At 40.8% G+C, this 20,402-nt stretch overlaps 1 protein-coding gene across 1 annotated transcript in view; it reads right to left on the reverse strand.

The window, feature by feature from the left end:
• Positions 1–211: 211 nt before the first annotated feature.
• Rat1 (5'-3' exoribonuclease 2 Rat1) overlaps positions 212–20,402 on the reverse strand; it is a 42,488-nt gene continuing 22,297 nt past the window's right edge. Inside the window, exons 2-18 of the mRNA XM_076201600.1 lie at positions 17,990–18,166; positions 17,261–17,438; positions 16,210–16,361; positions 14,849–15,080; positions 13,252–13,455; positions 12,845–12,942; positions 12,326–12,508; positions 11,936–12,042; positions 9,278–9,484; positions 8,852–8,945; positions 8,435–8,655; positions 7,722–7,878; positions 6,085–6,161; positions 3,697–3,951; positions 1,682–1,837; positions 663–800; positions 212–554 (exon numbers count right to left, since the gene is read on the reverse strand). Of these exons, the coding sequence (XP_076057715.1) occupies positions 392–554; positions 663–800; positions 1,682–1,837; positions 3,697–3,951; positions 6,085–6,161; positions 7,722–7,878; positions 8,435–8,655; positions 8,852–8,945; positions 9,278–9,484; positions 11,936–12,042; positions 12,326–12,508; positions 12,845–12,942; positions 13,252–13,455; positions 14,849–15,080; positions 16,210–16,361; positions 17,261–17,438; positions 17,990–18,166 (2,799 nt within the window). The 3' untranslated portion in view covers positions 212–391. The remainder of the gene's footprint in view (positions 555–662; positions 801–1,681; positions 1,838–3,696; positions 3,952–6,084; positions 6,162–7,721; positions 7,879–8,434; positions 8,656–8,851; positions 8,946–9,277; positions 9,485–11,935; positions 12,043–12,325; positions 12,509–12,844; positions 12,943–13,251; positions 13,456–14,848; positions 15,081–16,209; positions 16,362–17,260; positions 17,439–17,989; positions 18,167–20,402) is intronic.

Consider the following 20,402-nt stretch of genomic DNA (forward strand, 5'->3'; position numbering starts at 1 on the left):
CTTTCCCCCCCCTTACATAATAATAAATATAAAATAAAAAGAATAAAATATAATGCACCTTTCTGACAGTTGGTAAATTGGAAATTATATCTGAAAGAGGCATGGAAGTAAAGGATATTCTTGAAAGAATATTATTTAAAAATGCCATGTGCTGATTTTCGAATGGTCTTTGAAGATTTTTCTATATGGGACTCACACTTCCCTTATCTTAAATATAAAATACAACCATTTTCTTCCCATATTCTACAGCTCTTTTGTGAGACCAGAATTCTAGTATTGGATAATCTGACTTTGCAGGACATTAGAAACAGGACCTGTGAACCAAAATTTCATAAAAAGTTTATGTCTAAAAAACCATTAAGCTACTACTAATGTATTAGATACAAATTATCTATCTTTGGTAGCTTGATGTATAATAACCATAATGACCACCGCTGCATCCTCCTCCTCCTCCTTTACCTCTGCCACTTCCTCTTCCACCTCTGTTTCTGTCATTGTACCCTTGGTATCCACCTCTCCCACCTCTGTTACTATTGCCTCCGTAATTATCTTGTCTGAAACGATACAAGGAAATATGTCAGTGCAAACATTTATTTCAATTAAAAGAAAACAAATGTGACATTAACACAGAGTATGAGCATATGAAACTAAGGGCACCTTACCTCTGGTACTGATTATAGTTGCCTCCATTGTTGTAACCACCACTATTTCTGTTGTTATATCCTCCTCCTCCACCTCCTCCTCCTCTGTTGCTGTATCCACTTCCACCACCCCGGTTGTTATAACCATCACGGCTTTGACTGCAAAATAAATAAATGATCAACACTGAGGGAGGTGACATGGATAGTTGGTACCTCACTGGGTGTAATTTGAGAGACAGCGAGCGAGCGAGCGAGCGAGAGAGAGAGAGAGAGAGAGAGAGAGAGAGAGAGAGAGAGAGAGAGAGAGAGAGAGAGAGAGAGAGAGAAAGAGAGAGAGAAAGAGAAAGAGAGAGAAAGAGAGAGAAAGAGAAAGAGAGAGAGAAAGAGAGAGAGAGAAAGAGAGAGAGAGAGAAAGAAAATGAGAGAAAGAGTAAGAGAGACTACATGTGTATGTGTGTGGAAAGTAATTTCCAAAAGATGAGAACCCACACACTGGGGGTGGTTACTAGATTATCCTTTTGTGCATTCCATGTAAGTAGTGTAATGATACAGAGTACAATGAAAGATGATAGGGCAGGAGGAGTGTATTTTTCAGATAGGAAATCTACCTATATACTAAATGCCTTTTCCCCCTTACAAGGGAGGTAGCCAAGTCAAATGGCACATACCCACTCCCACCCATTCCACTTCAATCCACCACCTTTCCCCCTCATCTTAGCTCCTCATGGATGATGGGTCATCCATGTATCCTGCCTGCTGCTCTGGCTCAGAAGCAATGTAGCAAGACAGAGTAGAGAGGTAGAGAGGAAATGGCTGTGTATATAAAATTCTCACTCTAAGACTGCTCAGCAGAAAAACATGAGAAAGAGAAGTAATTACAACTTCATTTTATGAAGATTTCTCCCCTGTATGTACATATATATGTCACAAGATGGACATGAATAAGAAAAAAATAAAAATGCACGTAATTCAGTTCTAATCAAGGAATGTTACCAATATCTGTGAATGTTAGTCACAATTACCAATTGTTGTAGACATACCTATGACCATAACCTCCCTGCTGACTCATTAAGGATCCATAGGTACTTGGTGCTCCCAGTAAGGACGACTGCTGGTTTGGTCTTGCTCCTAGAAGTCCCATTCCTGGTGGAGGGGCATTGCTGTACATACCCTGGCCTGTTTTTGGCGTGTAGTGTCTGAAAGAGTCATAATTTCAGCTACAAAGAAGCACAGAACCACATATGTGGATAGAGCAATATATTTCTAAGGTTTTTTTAGTCTTCCTACAAAATGAACTTTCCAGTGTTTTCTTTCCTTATCTTTCATATTTCACTTATACCCTTATCAACTTCTGCTTTCTCCTCACATCTAATCTACTCTCATCACCTTTCCCCTTCTTTACATAAACCCTATTACTCATTTTTATTAAATTCATACATACAATTCAACCAAGCGGTAATGCTGTCCCTACATTCTTAATACTGTCATGTACCACTCCTCTGAATATATATTTCCATTTTTGCATACCCCTGTGGTTGGGGAGGTAATAATATTGCCACCAAGTTTTCCCACTCATGTCATAAAAGGCTGGAGGATGGGACTAGGCATCCTGCTATCTGTAGCCCTAATGGATAAATTCCTACATGAAGTCAAGGCATAAGAGGTTCTGGTAGTTAATCAACCAGAAACCTAAGAGGTCTGTTGAGCAAGGGAGAATGCACGAGATAGGAGTGAGTGGTGAATGGATGTATATGGATGGTACTGTGAGGCAAGGGAAGGGAATGGGTGGGGGGAGTGGGTTAGGGTGTGGGCATGTGTGAACGATATTTTGATGCAGCCAGAAGGGGTTTCTCCCTGTCTTCTATTTTTCTGCACAAGGGGATGGGGGGGGGGGGGTCACTGATTAAGTGAATCAGCCTTGCTGTGGATGTGCTGTCTTGCTGCACTGCTTCTAACCAAGGGCTGTGGGTGAGATGCAGGGATGACCTGTCATCCATGAAGAGCTAAGATATGAGGGAGGAAAGGGTGGTGGATGGGAGTGGAATGGGTGGGGAGGAAAGGGTGGTGGATGGAAGTGGAATGGGTGGGGAGGAAACGAGTGAAGTGGATTTATGCCTTCTGATTTTGGATACCTCCCTGGTATGGGGGAAAAAAGCCCTTGATATATGGATGTGTGGATGCAGTAATATGACCTAACTCCACCAACCCTAAACCATAACTAATTGATATCTGTTCCTTGTGCCACATAACTTGTATATACTGAGGTGCAGACTATGGCAAATTGAGTTTAACTTCCATCAAGATCCTGTTTTGTTCAGCCTGTCTCCAAATTGATCAAATTGTCACTCCTGAAAATGGTTTATGCTCATTCATTCATATACCAATGGCTTTTTCCCCCTTACAAGGGAGGTAGCCAAAACACAAAGGCATAAAATCCACTCTCACCCATTCCATACATCTTTACATTTCCTTTTAACCTCACATTTACCTTCTCCAATATTTTTATATATACATCTACCCAAACTGAAAAATACATACACAAATCCTATATTCAAACATACATAGTGGAAAGGAATGAATCAGAAAGCTAGAGTATTTTATTCCTAAAATGAATGTCTGTATGGCAAAAATAATTGAATTAATTTTGTCTGTAAGACATTCCCTGTAGTTGGCTACCAAGCCAAAACATAGGAATAAAAATCTCTATTTTTGTTATTCATCTCATTCCACCATAATATACTCAATTGTCATGATGATGATATGGTTTAATGTCACACACTCCACCCCCCCTATTGGGAGGCTTGGGCAGTGCCTCTCACAGAGGGCTTTGTAGTGTGGAATTTAATGAACCATGCCCTTGGTTCAACTTCGCCGATGGCAGGATTCGAACCGCCCTCACCTTGACCTTCGCCGCAAGTAATAACATACTATCCTGCTCAGCTAGTGAGCTTCCTTTATGAATTCAGTAAATATACATATATACATAATCTCAAACAGATGCACCAACAAAACCTGCTATACACTTAATTATGACATTATCAAAATTGTTACATACCCTAATGTTCTGTGACCTGCATTTCCTAGTGAAGCTCGTGGCATATTCTGGTTGAAACCAATTACAGGACGGTAATTTCGGTTCTGTTCCGCAGGCAAGTCACCTGGCTTGAGAACCTTTGGTGGGTCAACTGCTCCTGGCAGTTTTTTTGCCTCAAAAACAAAGTCTGAAGGATACTTGGGATCTCTAAACCGGACTGTGACCACTTGATTGTCGTGAACTGGATCCATACCACTTACTGGTGACTCGAGTGTGCTGTATGAAAGAAAATTACAAAGAAATAGTACATAGGCTGAAAAATATAACAACCAACATACACACTCATATATATATATATATATATATATATATATATATATATATCTAAATATATATATATATATATATATATATATATATATATATATATATATATATCGGACTACGTCAGGGATGTGTTATGTCACCCTGGCTGTTCAACTTATACATGGATGGGGTGGTGTGAGAGGTAAATGCAAGGGTGGTGGGTCAGGGATTGGAGATGTTTAAAGAAAAAGGAGTAAAGTGGGAGGTGAGTCAGCTGTTGTTTGCAAACGACACTGCGCTTGTAGCAGGATCAAAGGAGGGATAGAGGTTGGTGACAGAGTTTGGGAGAGTGTGTGAAAGAAGAAAGTTGAAGATAAATGTGGGTAAAAGTAAAGTGATGAGATGTACAAAGGGTGAAAGTGGCAGCAGACTGGGAGTGAGCATTAAGGGAGAGCGACTGGAAGAAATGGATAGTTTTAGATATTTGGGTGCGAATGTGGCAGGAAAGGGTGGAGTGGAGGTGGAGGTAAAATGTAGATTGAGAGAAGCGAGTAAATGCCTTAGTGGATTGAAATGTGTAATGAGGAATCGACATTTGGGAATGGATGCTAAGAGGAAATTGTATGAAGGAGTGATTGTGCCAACAGCACTGTATGGGGCAGAAACATGGAACATAAGAGAGGAAGAGAGAAGGAGTTTGAATGTGTTTGAGATGAGGTGTCTGAGAAGTATGATAGGGGTTACTAGGCTGGATAGTGAGAAATGAGGAGGTGAGGAGGAGAACAGGGGTGGTAGGGGAGTTGGGAGGTAGGATGGATGAAAGGGTATTGGGACGGTTTGGACAAATGGAAAGAATGAGTGAAGAAAGAAGGAGTTTGACTGTGTTTGAGATGAGGTGTCTGAGAAGTATGATAGGGGCTACTAGGCTGGATAGAGTGAGAAATGAGGAGGTGAGGAGGAGAACAGGGGTGGTAAGGGTGTTGGGAGATAGGGTGGATGAAAGAGTATTAGGATGGTTTGGGCACATGGAAAAAATGAGTGAAGAAAGACTAGTAAAAGAGGTATGGAAGGCAGATAAGGAGGGAGTGAACGTGAGGGGGTCACCTAGGATGAGATGGATGGATGGGGTGGGGTGAAAGTGGCTCTGGGGAAGAGGGGAATGTCTGCTGAGGATGGACGGGAGAGGACAGAAGACAGGGGTAAATGGAGAATGGTTGTATATGGATGATGTTGTGATGTATGAGGTGGGATGGATGGGGGGATAGGGGGTGAAGCAGTATGTGTGAGAAAAATTTGATGCAGCCTGAAGGGATTTCTCCCCATCTCCTTTTCTGCATGAGGGGACGGAGAGGGGGGGGGGTCACCGATTTAATGAAGCGGCCTTTGTTGTGGATGTGCTGTGTCTTGTGACACTGCCTCTAACCCAGGGCAGTGGACAAGATGCAGGGATGACCCGTCATTCAGGAGGTGCCAAGATAAGAGGGTGGAGGGGAGTGGAGTGTATTCAGGATGGAATGGGTGGAAATGGCTATTATGCCTTTTTCTTTTTGGCTACCTCCCTTGTAAGGGGGAAAAAGCCTTTGGTATATATATATGTATGTATGTATGTATATATATATATATATATATATATATATATACAGAGAGAGAGAGAGAGAGTGTATGTGACTCAGCATGATCTTGGATCACGTGTTGAACTCGTGATTGACAGCTATTTCCCTCCCGGAAGAGAGCTCAGAGCTCATACATGACCGATCTATGGGTACTGTGACCTTACACGCACACACACCCCCAACTCCCTGCCCACAAGAGTTGGAGTAACGGCTTGCAGCGCAGCAATACCGAAATTATTTCAGCCATGGGCGGGATTCAAAACAAGACTACCATAGTGGCAGCTGGGAACTCTACCACTGTGCCACTGAGTTGTGTGTATATGTGTAGGGAGGGGGTGGAGCAGCATTTGCAAGAGTTGCATTAAATCCCAGAATAGTTTAAAATTTGATATTGTCCAAGCTAAATTCAAAGCTAAATCCAAAAACAATTCCAAAGCTAAGTATGACACTTGGGAAAAAGATCATTATCATAGTTATGATTTCTACCTACCCATTTGGTGGGACGCAATCAGACGCCAACAAGACCGTACCTCTTACGCCTTGGAAATCTTTTCCAGAAATTGGGACCTGCAATAAAATTCAATCCCTGGATCATAACATGAATAAAATTTTAGCAATATAAACACTATGTATCACAACACTACATTCATAATAAAATTTGACGAAGTCCTAAAACAGTAAAATAACATATATTTACTAATATGCTTTTCCCACCTTATAACAGGAAGGGAGGGGGGTGGTTGGGAGTGGAGTATGTGGGGATGGAATGGGTAGGAATGGATTTTATGCCTTTGTCTTTTGGCTACCACCCTTGTAAGGGGGAAAAGGTCATTGATAAATGTATGTTCATTTTGTTGACTGTTGGGAACCATGTTTTAGCAGCATTCTCAAAGATGGTTCATGAATTTTATGTCCACATTCTGCAGCTACCATTGATCTAAGGTTTATTTTACTGTTAATTTTTCACTGCCAAATCTTTGAAGTGTGGGCTGAAGGTAATATGCGAGACCTTGGATTTTTGGTTTTCTTCTCCAATGGAGGGTTGCCTTTTAATTCTACTAATGGGGGGGGGGGAGGTGTCGCTGATTTAATGAAGTAGGCTTGCTGTGGATGTGCTGTGTCTTGCGACTGCCTCTGACCAGGACAGTAGACAAGATGAAGGGATGACATCATCCAGGAGGTGCCAAGATAAGAGGGAGGGTACAGGGTGGAGGGGAGTTGAGTGTATTTGAGATGGAATGGGTAGGAATGGTTTTTATGCCTTTTTCTTTTTGGCTACCTCTCTTGTAAGGGGGAAAAAGCCTCTGTTATATGTATGTATGTTTCATTTACGGTCATCTGTAGTAAACAGTGTAACTAATGATTTTTGGGGTGGGGCTTGCATTCTACAATCTCTGAGCCATTGCTCTAGTTTGCCCAAGTAGGCTAAAGTGTTCTTTGCTGCCATTTTGTAGTTTCTACACTCAGTTATAATTGCCAGGTCATCTATGTAAGCAACTGCACCCATGTTACATTCTTGATCCAGTGTTGAGACATCACTTGGGATGAGGTTAACATAGGTGAGAGTATTGCTCCTTGTAAGACTCCATTATACATTGTTGTTGTCCAAGAAATCTGGTTATCTTGAGTTACTCTCCACTACCTACATGCTAAAAAGCAATTTCTTTTCATTGCTGTGAATATCCATCTATATGATCTATATAATCCTTCCTGCTGTGAAGGTGCTGTGTCTTGCTGCACTGCTTCTGACCCAGGCAGTGGGATGGGTACAAAGATGGCTTTTCATCAACAAGAAGCTAAGATAAAAAGGAAAAACTAATGGGTGTTGGATGTATATGGGATAGGTGAGAAGAGTGCATGTTTTGGCTGGAGCTTTATAAGGGGGAGATTAGGGGTTACTGGTAAATGTATGTGCATAGTGCACTGGTGGCATAAACAGAAGTGTGCTGGTCTTGCATCTGCTTGGTTGTGGGTTTGAATCCCTTACTGCTTTCCAATTCCCTGCAGTGACTGTTACCTGGCCTACCAGGCCAAGTACAGGGGGCAAAGGTGACAGTTGCCTCCTGGCACAGGCTCCTCACCAAAAGTTCAAAATGAAGTCGAAGCTAAAACATTAACTTTACGTACCTCTGTGTCCTTATCCATGCCAAGTCTATACAGATCAAGAAGCTGCGAGTATGCCTTATGGGAACGCTCCACATATAACCTGTCATCACCTCGTACATTACGCCTTTGTTCTTCATCTGTGAGGTCGCACTCCAGTTTTTTCAACTCTCTTTTCAATCTAGATATTAAAAGATAAAACCAGAAAAGAATTATACATACATACATATACCAAAGGCTTTTTCCCCCTTACAAGGGAGGTAGCCAAAAAACAAGGCATAAAATCCACTTCCACCCATTCCATCCCTACATACTCCACTACCATCTCCCCCTTCCCTCCTTCTTATCTTGGATCCTCCTGAATGACAGGTCATCCCTGCACCTCAACCACTGCCCTGGGTCAGAACCATTTATAAAATATTATAAATGCCCTTTCCACTTGCAAGGCAAATATCAATTAAAAGTCTCCAGGAACAAAACAATTAACTTCAAACCACCTAATTTTCCCCCTTCACAACTCATGAATTATATTTGGGTAATAAAATGAAAATGAACAAACAAGTAAAATGGTTCACTCAATGGTAGATATCATTCCAAGTCTTCAGTATAATGTGTGCATCAGCAAAAGAATTAAACACAGAAGTAACAGACTTTTTTATGTAAAACCCATACATATTCCCTGGTATATATTTGCACTACTTCAGCAACACAGTACTCCCTTTATCACCTTTCCTTACCTCGTTTCATCTACAAAAGGTAGAAGAGCCACCCCCTGCCATGCAAATTTCTTTCCATTCAAATCTATCTTGAAATCTTCTGGGTAAAAATCAATGATGGGTGATTCCGGATTAATCATCCGCTCACCCCAAGATTCTGGTACATGGTCCCTAGAGGCAGCTGGGAAAACACCCATCAATTGCTGTAGTGGTTTGAAAGGTTCTCCATACTCAAATTTGACCTGAAAATGTTATATTGAGACTATAAGAATGATAAAAAAGTTCTACCATGCATAACATACACTTACAGATAATGCCCACACATTTTCCTCCTTATAAGAAATTGGCCACCCACACACCTATCTGTTGTCTCTTTTTATCTTAAACTCTTCATTGATGGAATATCTATAAAGCAATGGGTCATACACTAAAACTAACCTGCACATTACCACAACTGACAAAGTCTGATGCAAAAGGAGCATAATGGAAGGGGAAGTACCACTTCCAGGAAACACAGCCTTGGTAATAGTACCTGTAATATCGAAAAAGGAGGATGAGAATTAGGTTTCAATACCAGTACATGTTAAATATCATGTTTAATGCATATTCCACAAACAGCTCCCTCCCCTATTTCTATCCACATTCTAAATGTTTTACAAACTACTTCTACAATTATCATTCACACTCTAAAACACAAGAACACACAGATTAACATTGAACAAACCTGTGTTCTTACTCATCTCCATATATTTTACTCCATTTCCAAAGCACACATATTTTACAAACACCTCATTTCAAAAAATATGCTACCAGTACTTCACCATCCATTCCATAAACAAATAATTCTTTAAAGATATGTCTTACTTCAGCACCCAACACAATCCAAGGGCATATTCATCAGCAACCATGTATCTGAAGCCGACATTGTCCGATGTCACTTCAAATTTAGATTCATAGTATCTGTCCTTTGCTCCCTCCTCATACAGTCGCACTTCATCTGGAGTTTCCTCCTCTTCATCAGAATCCTCATGTGAACGTTTTGTCCCGCGGCTTGTGTTTATTCCCATCAGACTTGAAATATTTTAGAGAGAGAAAAAAAAGAAGCACTTAACACTCATATGGAATCTAGTGGTGAAATATCAACTACCTTCCTTTACATCTGAAAGAGATGCATATGTTTTCTTTGTTATTTCAATTACAACATGAGACATCATTAGCTAAATTATTTCTTTTACTGACCATAAACACATTTCCTCTCACAAGTGGAAGGGCCAGGTCAAAGCACACAACCACATCATAAACAAATACATATAAATACCAATGGCTTTTTTCCCTTACAAAGAGAGTAGCCAACATCAAAGGCATAAATCCACTCCCACATACTCCACTCCCATCCACCACCCCCCTTCCCTTCCTCCTTCCTTGGCTCCTCCTGGATGACAGGTCACCCCTGCATCATGCCCATATAAACAAATAAGACCCATTAATCCCTCCCTCCATCTCGGTGCCTTGAGCATGAAGGGTTCCTTATCCTTCCTCCACCACATTGCTTGGGTAAAAAGAAATGCAGTGAGGCACAGCTCCTACACAGCAGGGCCTGACAGCCTGAGCTGGTTTACCCCCCCCCCCAAGACACCACTTTACCATAAGAACATAGGAATGATGGGGTCTGCAAGATACAATAAGGCCTACACTAGGCAGTTCCATGTCCATTACCACCTGTCATCCCCATCCATAATGTTGTCTAACCATTTCTTACAACAACCGATAGTTTCAGCACTCACTCAATATAAATCATTAAGCAGATAAGAATGACCTTTCAGGCTGTACCATCCCTTCATCCATTTACAAACTCCTTCAATTCTTTCTTGCTCAACTGATTTCCACATACATCCAAAGTCCCACTCCCTCCAACCATATCATCCTTATTATCTTCCATAACCCCTACAATACGATGATGCCTATATAGGCATCATGTGGCATGAGTGGGTATACGAGAACGCCACCTTCGGCGTCCTGGTTTTTATTTTGTTGTTGTAGTTGAGTGAACCCCCGTATTCTGTGAACAGGCTTGATTGTATTTTCTGTGGTTATAAACATTCTGGGTGAAAGACAACCAGTATAACAGCTGTTACTTTATATTTTATAACATTTGTATTGTGATGTATCCATCGTACATCAGGCAGCCTAATGTGTATGCAAGTATCTGACTCGTATTAAAGAGGTTAAGCCAACTCCATCCACTTCTCCTTTCTTTGATAGTCTTTCACCATTCATGATACAACCTCACCTCTGTTCCATCTTATCCACCAATTTCCCTTCCACCCATTCTTTGCCTCATCTCCACAATCACCCAATCTATTGCACTGGTTATCTAGTCCATGAAACCTACAGCCCCCTAGAACCAACCACATGACAGGTGGTTGCACATATGTTGTATTTGGTGGGCTGCATTACATAAGAACATACGAATGAAGGAGACTACAAGAGACCATAAGGCCTACACTAGGCAGCTCCATATCCATCACCACCTGTCATCCCCATCCATAAAGTTGTCTAATCGTTTCTTAAAACAACTGATAGTTTCAGTGCTCAATACATGGTTACAAAGTCTATTCCATTCGTTGACCACCCTATTAGTAAACCAATTCTTGCCTATTTCCTTCTTAAATCTAAAATTGTCCAGTTTAAATCCATTACTGCGAGTCCTGCCCTGTTGTTTTAATATGATGACCTTGTTTGCATCACCCTTGTTAAAGCCTTTGATCCACTTGAACACCTCTATTAGATCACCTTGCAGAGGAGGTGGAGAGGAGAGCAGGAGTGGAAAGGGAATTGGCTGATGAATATTGGGATGGTTTGGTATATGGAAAGATACAAAGAAAGATTATCAAAAATGGTGTGGAAGGCAGAAGTGGATGGAGTGAACTTGAAGGGAAGACCAAGAATAAGATGGATGAGGTGAAGGGGGCCTTGGGCAAAAGGGGAATGTCTGTTGAGCAGGGAAGAGTGGTCTGAAGGGAATTCTCCTCAAATACTCTATTTCCACACAAGGGGACAAGGAGGGAGTCTTGCTGCATTGCTTCTCAACCAGGTAGTGGGTGGGAAACAGGGATGTCCCTGTGTGAAGGAACTAAGACAAAAGGGTAACAAATGGTGATGGATGCGAGTAGATTAGGTGACAGTGGGTTTGTGCCTTGGTGGGCTAACTCCCTTATAATGGGGAAGAAGCATTTGGTATATAGATAAAATAATAGAAAAAATTCTTGGACCAGTCCAACTGAGTGTCATCAGGGAGCTAACTCTGTCTAATGTTTATCTTGCTTGACCACCACTAGCAGGTATTCATCACTACTACTACTACTACTTAAACCAATCCTACTGATTAAACTGTTCAGTGAATAGAAAGTAACAAGTTAAAAGGAAAATTAAAAATATTTAAGTGATATTCAATGAACAAAAATATGGCAATGATGTGAAAAGAATACAATGGAAGAGTTCAATTATTTGAATTATACTTACGCACTCATATTTGCATAGCGTTGCTTCATAATTTGACCATGGGCTCCATGGGCAACAGCAGTTTCTCCTGCTGCCATTACGCCTAATGCTCCTTGGCCAATTTGATTCTGGAAGTAATTGAAACAAATGAAAAGTGATTAAAATTATTTGATTATATATTGTTTCATTATTGATTTAATGCTCCCTTTTACAATTGGCCAACAGCAAAGTAGCTGTGGTAACAGCCAATTTTTTTTTTTCATACACCAGTCAAATATACTTGTAAAAACAACACAAACACCAAAATAGGACTTGTCTGGATTTTCTGAACTGTGAGTACATATAAACTTTGCTTAAAATAAAGTATTGTGGTTGTGAAGTGACAAAAATTTAAATTACAAGATACTCTACTTTAAACATATTGGCTGCTTCCTTCTCCATCTTCTCCCTCCTGCGCTTCTGCTTCTCCCTTTCACGAAACTGCAACTCTCTCCGCTGACGCTCGCGGAATATTTCATCTTCAACTCTGCCTAGATTCTGCAAGATCATCTGCACACGTTTCATATTAACTCGACCACTGTCTGTTACCCAGCCCTAGAAAGAAAGAATACAATTAATCTGCTGCCTTGGTTCTCTCCTGCAGACCTGTTGCACAAGTTATCATGTAACAGTCCAAATGGACTCACTGGTCATAAAAAGAAATGTAGTACCTGTAGCCTTATTCAAATGATTCAATTCCTTAACTTGTTAGTTCCTCTCCCCTATTCAGCTCAGGGTAGCACACATGAAAGAATACTTTCAAGCCAGATTACTTTACCATAATACAATGCCAAGAACTCACCCCCCTCTTACTTCTGATGTGTAAACTCTTAACTAAACTAACAATACATTCTACTTCAACAAGTCTTCTTTACCCAAGGATGCACTTACCCCAGTTTTATAGCAGCAATCCTTATACAACTTCACAAGCCTGTCAATAGCACCTTCCCTAATCTCCAAGGATGGTAGATGTGGTAAGAAATCATTACCTGATAACAAGAAATACTTTTTAGTATAAAATTTTAATTGTATGGACATAGTGGATAACGAGTAACTATAATCAATCTCTCATAAAATAATACTGGTATGATAAACACTGCCTTCATCTTTTGAGGTTTGACTTTAAAACTAGAGTACTGAATTTCCAGGTGCATGCCACTCAAAACAGTGACACTATCCAAAATTAACTTGCCCATCAGCATAAGCTTTCACTGCTGACAGACAGACAGAACACTATTCCATTTAGTGGAAAAAAAAACTAGCAAAACAAAAAGAAACTACATATCATGACAACTTACCAACAAAGAAACACATAAACACCCAGTCATCAAGAGCTCGGTCAAACTCGTATTGAAAGGGTAAATTTGGCATAGTCAGCTCTTTCTCTAGATATTCCCTCAGCACATTTAGACGCACAAAGATGTACCTCGTCTCTTCAAATACTTTATCTGGTTCCCCACTCGATCCCTCAGGTACTCCAACACATTCCTTCAGCTCATGACCTTGAGTAAAAATTAGAAATAATTTAGGTACAAAGGATATTGAAAACATGCATACATATTGGATTAAGGGAACAGGGAGAGTGAGGAGGCCTGAAAAAGAGACACAATGAAGGAGTAAGTGGTGTGGTAATTCCGAAACAGAGGTGCAAGAAGAAGCAAGATGTCTACCCTAACATATTAACCTATCCTTTTCTTAAGAAGGGTGATGAAATTAGCCTCACTGTCATCCTATTTTATACATTTTCAGGGTTGGACGAGCCCACAAGTGGTGACTGCATTAGCAATCCTCTTTAAGTAGAAATCTACCACTTATGATATCTTCCCCAACATCTATGTACCTGCAAAGTGAGGTGGCTTGACATAGTAGAGGAATATCTTCATCCCTTTCATTTTCATTCATCACTTACTCCTGACTGTATGTGCAGTTCAGCCTTAATGCTCCACTACAGGACCAGCCTACCCCCTGAGGGGCAATATAGCCTTTGTATCTTACCACAGTAGCTTAATCTGGTTTGGTAAGGTTGTATATATGGTGAGAAGTGCATGTGAAATTTCTGGTATCTTGGAATGGCTGTGTTTGTGAATGACATCTGAAATCAGTATAATCAGCTCTACCACACTGATTAGGTACTAGCATATACAGTGTATATGTGGCACTGATCTGCCACACCTCTGATGTCCACCATTGTGGACAGGGGTTGGAAAACCATAAAAGTGTTTTGCACTTACCAGATCAAACCTGGACCTATCACATTCTGAGATTAACCCAAGGGAAAATAAGACCATACTTCTTCCTCTATCAACACTGCCAATTCATCCTTAGTATATCCCTCTAATGTAAATCTATAAACTCTTTTCCAACTCAATCCATCACCCATGCATATTCTTACATTTTGACATCCCATATCAAATGTCTTCCTATGTTGAAGTTCATGATTAAGACAATATGCCCTTACTTCAACCATGCACTGGATAGGGTTCAAATTGTCATTTCAGGCTGGTCACTTCCAGCAAAGGCTCTCTAGCCTACTTTAGCCACCATGTTCACTGAGTGTTTACCCTGATACAAACAAGGTAAAAGTACTCATAACAAAAGTACCCATAAAAGCTTCTGACAGACCTAAACAATTTTCTCCATCCCACAATTTCTCCATCCCACAATTCCTTCCTGTCAACCCTGTCATAACCCTTCTCAAAATCTATAAAAACCCACAATACATCCGTACCTTTTGCCAAAGATTGTGGAATTAGTTTCCAAAAACAAACAAAAAGAAAATCTATGATTGTAATAATTTTCAGAAGCATGAATTAATTTCATCACAAAAATTAATATGCATCAACAACACATTGCAATGAATGACACAGCAGATAATTTTATTATTAAGTAACGTACCTATTTGTCCACATATGTCACATGGCTTGGGCTTATTGGGTTTGAATTCTTCTCGGATGATTGTGAAATTTGGTTCGTGAGTTGCAAGTCCCAACATTATCAAATCAGCATCAGCACCACAGAGGACATGATGAGTGTTGGGGTCATGATCTGGCTGCCCTCGCTGACGACGAATGTAGTCCATAATCTTGTGTTCACCTTCTCCAGGAACATTAGCATCAGATAGAACAACCTGGTAAAAAACAGAAGTTCCTTCTAATGAAACTCTTCCATTATATATACATACAAGCCCTTTCCCCCCCCTTACAAAGGAGATGGCCAAAGTCAAAGGGCATAATTCCACTCCCATCCCCACCTACTCCATTCCCATTCACCACCCTGCCTCCCTCCCTATTTTCTTGGCTCCTCCTGGATGACAGGTTATCCCCACACCTCACCAACTACCCTTGGCCAGAAGCAATGCATTATAGTCAGATGAATTTATAAACTGCTCAAAATGTATGTACTCATATATGTTTGCATTTGTTTACCTAAATGTAATTTATAATATAAAAGTCACATGGAGGTTCCTCCCTCCACACCTTTCTCTTTGCCTGCACTACTTTGCTTTAAAATTGATTAATTAGAGTATTTCCTCTTAATTCTATTTTAAATGTTGATGAATTTATATGAAAATCTCTCCCATACTTAAATAAACCAAAAGGCCTTTTCCTCTTCTGTGCCAGTGGCATAGAAACAGTTTTATGCTAGTAAAATATAGACAATAGTAAAATGACTCTTCCCAGAGATCAATGAGAGGACCTGAGGATCATTGCTAGACACTGTGAGACTGTTTCTCGTCAGTAAAACTCAAAGCAACAACCATTATTCTATCTATATACTAAGGGATTTTACCCCCTTATAAGGTAGGCAGCCAAGTCATCTAGTTTCTGCCACCCGTTCCACTCCCAACCACTACCCCTTCAATCATTATCATAAACATCCATACATATACCAAGGGCTCCTTCCCCATTACCAGGGAGGTAGCCAAAGTCAAAAGGCATAATTCCACTTCCACCCATTCCACTCCATCCACCACCCCTCCCTCTCTCTCATCTTGGCTCCTAGTGGATGATAGGTCAACCCTGCATCTCGCCCACTGCCCTGGGTCAGAAGCAATGCAGCAAGAACACAGCAGATCCACATTAAGGCCACTTCATTTAATCAGCAACCCCCCCCCCCCCCTCACACTCTCTGTCCCCTCATGCAGAGCCATTGAAGATGGGGAGAAACTCCAACACTGAAATTTTGGTATTTCAATCATTATTACTATTACAAAAACCTTTCAGCAATGGTAACTCCCTAGCTGTTAAACCACTTACTTTGATTCCCTTCCATCCAGGGTCAGTGTTTAGCCGATCATGTACATATGTATGGAGACATTTCGATAATCGATCCATAAAAGGTGTGCCGGGGGTGATACAATTTGAGTCAAAATGCGCCTCCTTGGGTTTCTCAGGAGGTAGGGTGAATCCTGTGGTAAACAAAGGAGCAAATTTTAAAGGAGTTGCAAAATGGGGATCCAAGTAATAATGCAAATATACACAATTAGAAACAAATGAGGGGCTGTGAATGGATTTTTTATATGAGATAGCATATACTCTGATTAAGCTACCCCCCTTATAAGGGTGAAAATTCCATAGGTATGTGTGTGCTAACTGCTGAGTAAGAAGTGTGGAGGTAAGGCAGAGAGCATGGATGAGAAGAGAGCTATTGAATAGGATAGACCAGAGCCGAGATGATTTAGGTATTTGGAAATAATGAATAAGGAAAACAAAGAGCATGGAAAGCAGAACTAGATGACCAAGAATATGAATGAACAACCAAGAGATAGATGGGTAGGGTGAATGGCTCTGGATGCACTTGAAATGTCTGTTGAACTGAAAAGAAATTGCAACAGATGGGAGTGGAAGGAGACTGTGTATGGATGATGTAGTCTTCTCATTTACTTCACAAATTATTTAGGACAAGGGAAGGGGTTACCATAAATAAAGCAGTGGGGGTAAACCAGTTTCAGTTGCCAGGCCCTGCCATGGATGTGTTTTTCCTCACTCCCTCCATTGCCTTCAACCCAAGCAGTGCGATGAGGGACAGGGTGATCCTATCCCTGAAATATCACTTAGCCACCCCCTTATAAGAGGGCAAGGACCTTTGGCAATTACAGTTACTGCATTGGGAGGGGTGGCTTACATATGCTGGGAGCTTTGGTTTAGCCAACTTTATTATAAAAAAGGGGATGGACATTTTTGTGTGTGTGAATGTAAAACACATTTTTAGCCACTGCAACACACACAGTGATTGGGAGAATGAAATATGCAAATATAATTTGTTAATGAAGAAATATGGCATAGCTAACCTTTGCTATTCACTGACCTTTCTCAAGCATTTCCTGTCTGACTCGAGCCACCTCCAATTTCTTCTCAATGGACTCCTTTGCAGCTCTGAACCGTCTTGAACGCTGCTGGTTCATCTTAGCCCTGGGTGCCACACCATCAATGGCCATATAAAGCAACTTACGTGGTCGTACAATAGCAAAGATTCTGTCGATGCACTGCAGGAAATGAAAAGATACATAAAATAATTTTTAAGGGAAAAAACATATCTTACAATTATGAATGCTGAATATATGGGAATCATGACAGGCAAAGTCTATGAACTTTTACAAAACTAAAAATCAAAGTGGCTGACTCGTGTAATTCATTATCTCAAAACCCTTAGTAAAATGCACACTGACCTCATAGAAAGGACCATTTGAAATCTTATGAAAGTATTTGAATGACCAAAGTAACACATTTGACTTGTCATTACCCACAATGGTAAGAGGCTAGGCTTAGAAAAAAGAATATCACCCCTTTCACTCCTCTCCACTTTTTAAACCCACTGTTTGAACGGGTTAAGGCACTATTACTTGTGGCAAAGGTTGAGGGGATGGCAGCTTGAACCCTACCACCAGCAAAGTTTAACCAAGGGCATGGATCATTAAATTCCACACTACAAAGTCCTCTGTCAGGGGCACCGTCCTAGCCTTCCGATTTTTTTTTTGGGGGGGGGGGGGGTGACATTAAACCATATATCAAAGATTACATCTCATAACAGACTAACCTCAAATATTGCCAACATCATCTCATCTTCATTCTTGGGTGCCGGCCGATCCTCTGGATGTGTGCACGGATGAATAATACCATTCATGTCCAGGTACAGGTTATCAAACTCCACGCTATTTGGATTAGGCTTGCTAGCATCAACTGGTATTTTCTGGCCCTCATCTGTGTTGTATTGCTGTAAAAGGACAAAAGAATATTTTCAAAACTCCATAATAATAGTGCAGTGGTTCCTTGCTTATCTGCTAATCACCGTTCATGACCCTGCATATCTGCAACTTTTCCCGTAGAATAACTTTAACTAAAGTGTATTCACCATCCTCCCACCTATCTAAGAGGGCTATGGATCTTGGCACTAGTACTTAAAGCCCCCACTTTTTTTTTCTAATTTAATCTTTAAGGGTATTCTAAGGCATTTTTAAGGGGAGTGCCAGTTATCTGCAGTTTTTACTACTTGCAAGGGGCCTTGGAATCTAACCCTTGGGAATACTGTGGGATCACCGTATTGGGTAAGTTATAAGCATCTGAGTTCCATATCACCTCCAAGAGACGAGTGAAAAACAAGGACTGTAGGCCACTGCAAAAAAACCTAGACACTATTTTCCCATGGAGCCAAAAATGGAAAATAAATTTCAATACCAAAAAATGCAAAGTTCTAGAAATGGACAATAGCTGCAAAAGATTACATCTGAACTATTCCTTGGTAAGTGAAATCATTACAAAAGCAAACAACTCCACAGCAGGGCCCAAAAGCCAAAGATAGTTCACTGTCACTGTTTCATTTCATGGGAACCCTCCCATCTTTCTACTTCTTTCAAATTCTCAAACAACTACCTCACCTCATTCACACTTCTCTAAGCTTCCCTCACCATGCACTTTGTTTCCATCCCTTTTATTCTAGATCTTGGCCCAGGGCAGTGGACAAGATGCAGGGATGACCCATCATCCACGAGGTGCCAAGATAAGAGGGATGGAAGAGGGTAGAGGGGAGTGGAGTATGTAGGGGATGAAATGGGTGGGAGTGGTTTCTATGCCTTTGTCTTTTGGCTATGTCCCATGTAAGGGGGAAAAAGCATTTCAACAGCTGTATCAAGTGAAACGTCATACTAATAAATACTCCGTCCTCACTTGTGGTGTTTATTTCGATAGACTTCTTGCAACCATCCTCATATGGGATAGTGACTCCACAACTATTCCATAGTTGACAGTTTAGGAATTTTGATGACACCCCTATGGACAGGGGTTACATGGCAATCTTTTATGATTGGTGACTCTACTCAAAAAATAATATCCATACCTTTAAATCTATACTATCCCTCCCTCCTGTATAATCCTTCATCACCACTATAATCATATCTCTTCAGTACAATAATCCCAAAGGATAGAAACATTCATTACTGCAAACAAAATAATATACTTTGCAACCATTCTTCATATGTGCACTTTTCTTCTGCCACTATACTACTGACATCTTCAATCCACCATTGGGGCCAATGATAAATACTTGCAAGTAGTGGCTGAGAAAATGGCAGACATGGTAAATCAATGAATGATGAGATGGTTTGGGTATATAGAAAGAATGTGAAAGAACAGTCTACAGAAAGGTAAGGAAAGAACAAGTGAGCTTGAGAGGAAGGCCTAGAAAGGTGGTTGGATGAGGTAAATGGGACTCTTAATGCAAGAGGAATGTCTGCTGAGCCAGATAAAGTATATCTATATATCATGGGCTTCTTCCCCATTATAAGGGAGGTAGCTAAGTCAAAGGCACACACCCATTCCCATCAACCATGTTTGTTTCCCTCTCATCTTAACTCCTAGTGGATGAAGGTACATCCTGGTCTCCTGTCCTGGTCAGAACCAATGCAGCAAGATACAGTACAACCAGAGCAAGGTTGGTTCACTTAATTGGTGAACCCCCTCCTCTCTGTCCCCTTTCAGGTTACATCAAAGTATCATCCATACATAGCCATTCACAGATGGAGTGCAAAATAATAATTCCTAAATCTCAAGTTCCACTGAGTGGCGAACATACAGCCACAGAGCAGGTGGCAATAGTCCTCAGGCCATTTCACAGATCTCTCTGAAAACAAACTTTGGATTACTGTCTGTGTTGTCTTGGAGTGAGCCTGGCTCTATGTCAGCAACTTAAAATTGTAGGGGGCAGGAAACAGTCACCAGTTGTCAGCTCTACCATGTGTGAAAAGGTGCAAGAAATACATATGAAGTCAACATACTCAGAGACTTGGACCAGTCAAGAAACCAACTGTCAACCCCTTAAAGTTACATCTCTTCATGGAGGCGAGGGGGGTTGAGGAGTTGAAAATAGGCAGCAATGCTAGCCATCTTGTGGGATCACCACAAGCAGGTACACATCAGTGGTCCGAGAGAGTGCAAAAGATTGAAGTGAATGGAGA

The sequence above is a fragment of the Oratosquilla oratoria genome, chromosome 18 (assembly GCF_046742065.1).
Source record: "Oratosquilla oratoria isolate Oo_2021 chromosome 18, ASM4674206v1, whole genome shotgun sequence".
In the NCBI taxonomy this organism is placed as follows: domain Eukaryota; kingdom Metazoa; phylum Arthropoda; class Malacostraca; order Stomatopoda; family Squillidae; genus Oratosquilla; species Oratosquilla oratoria.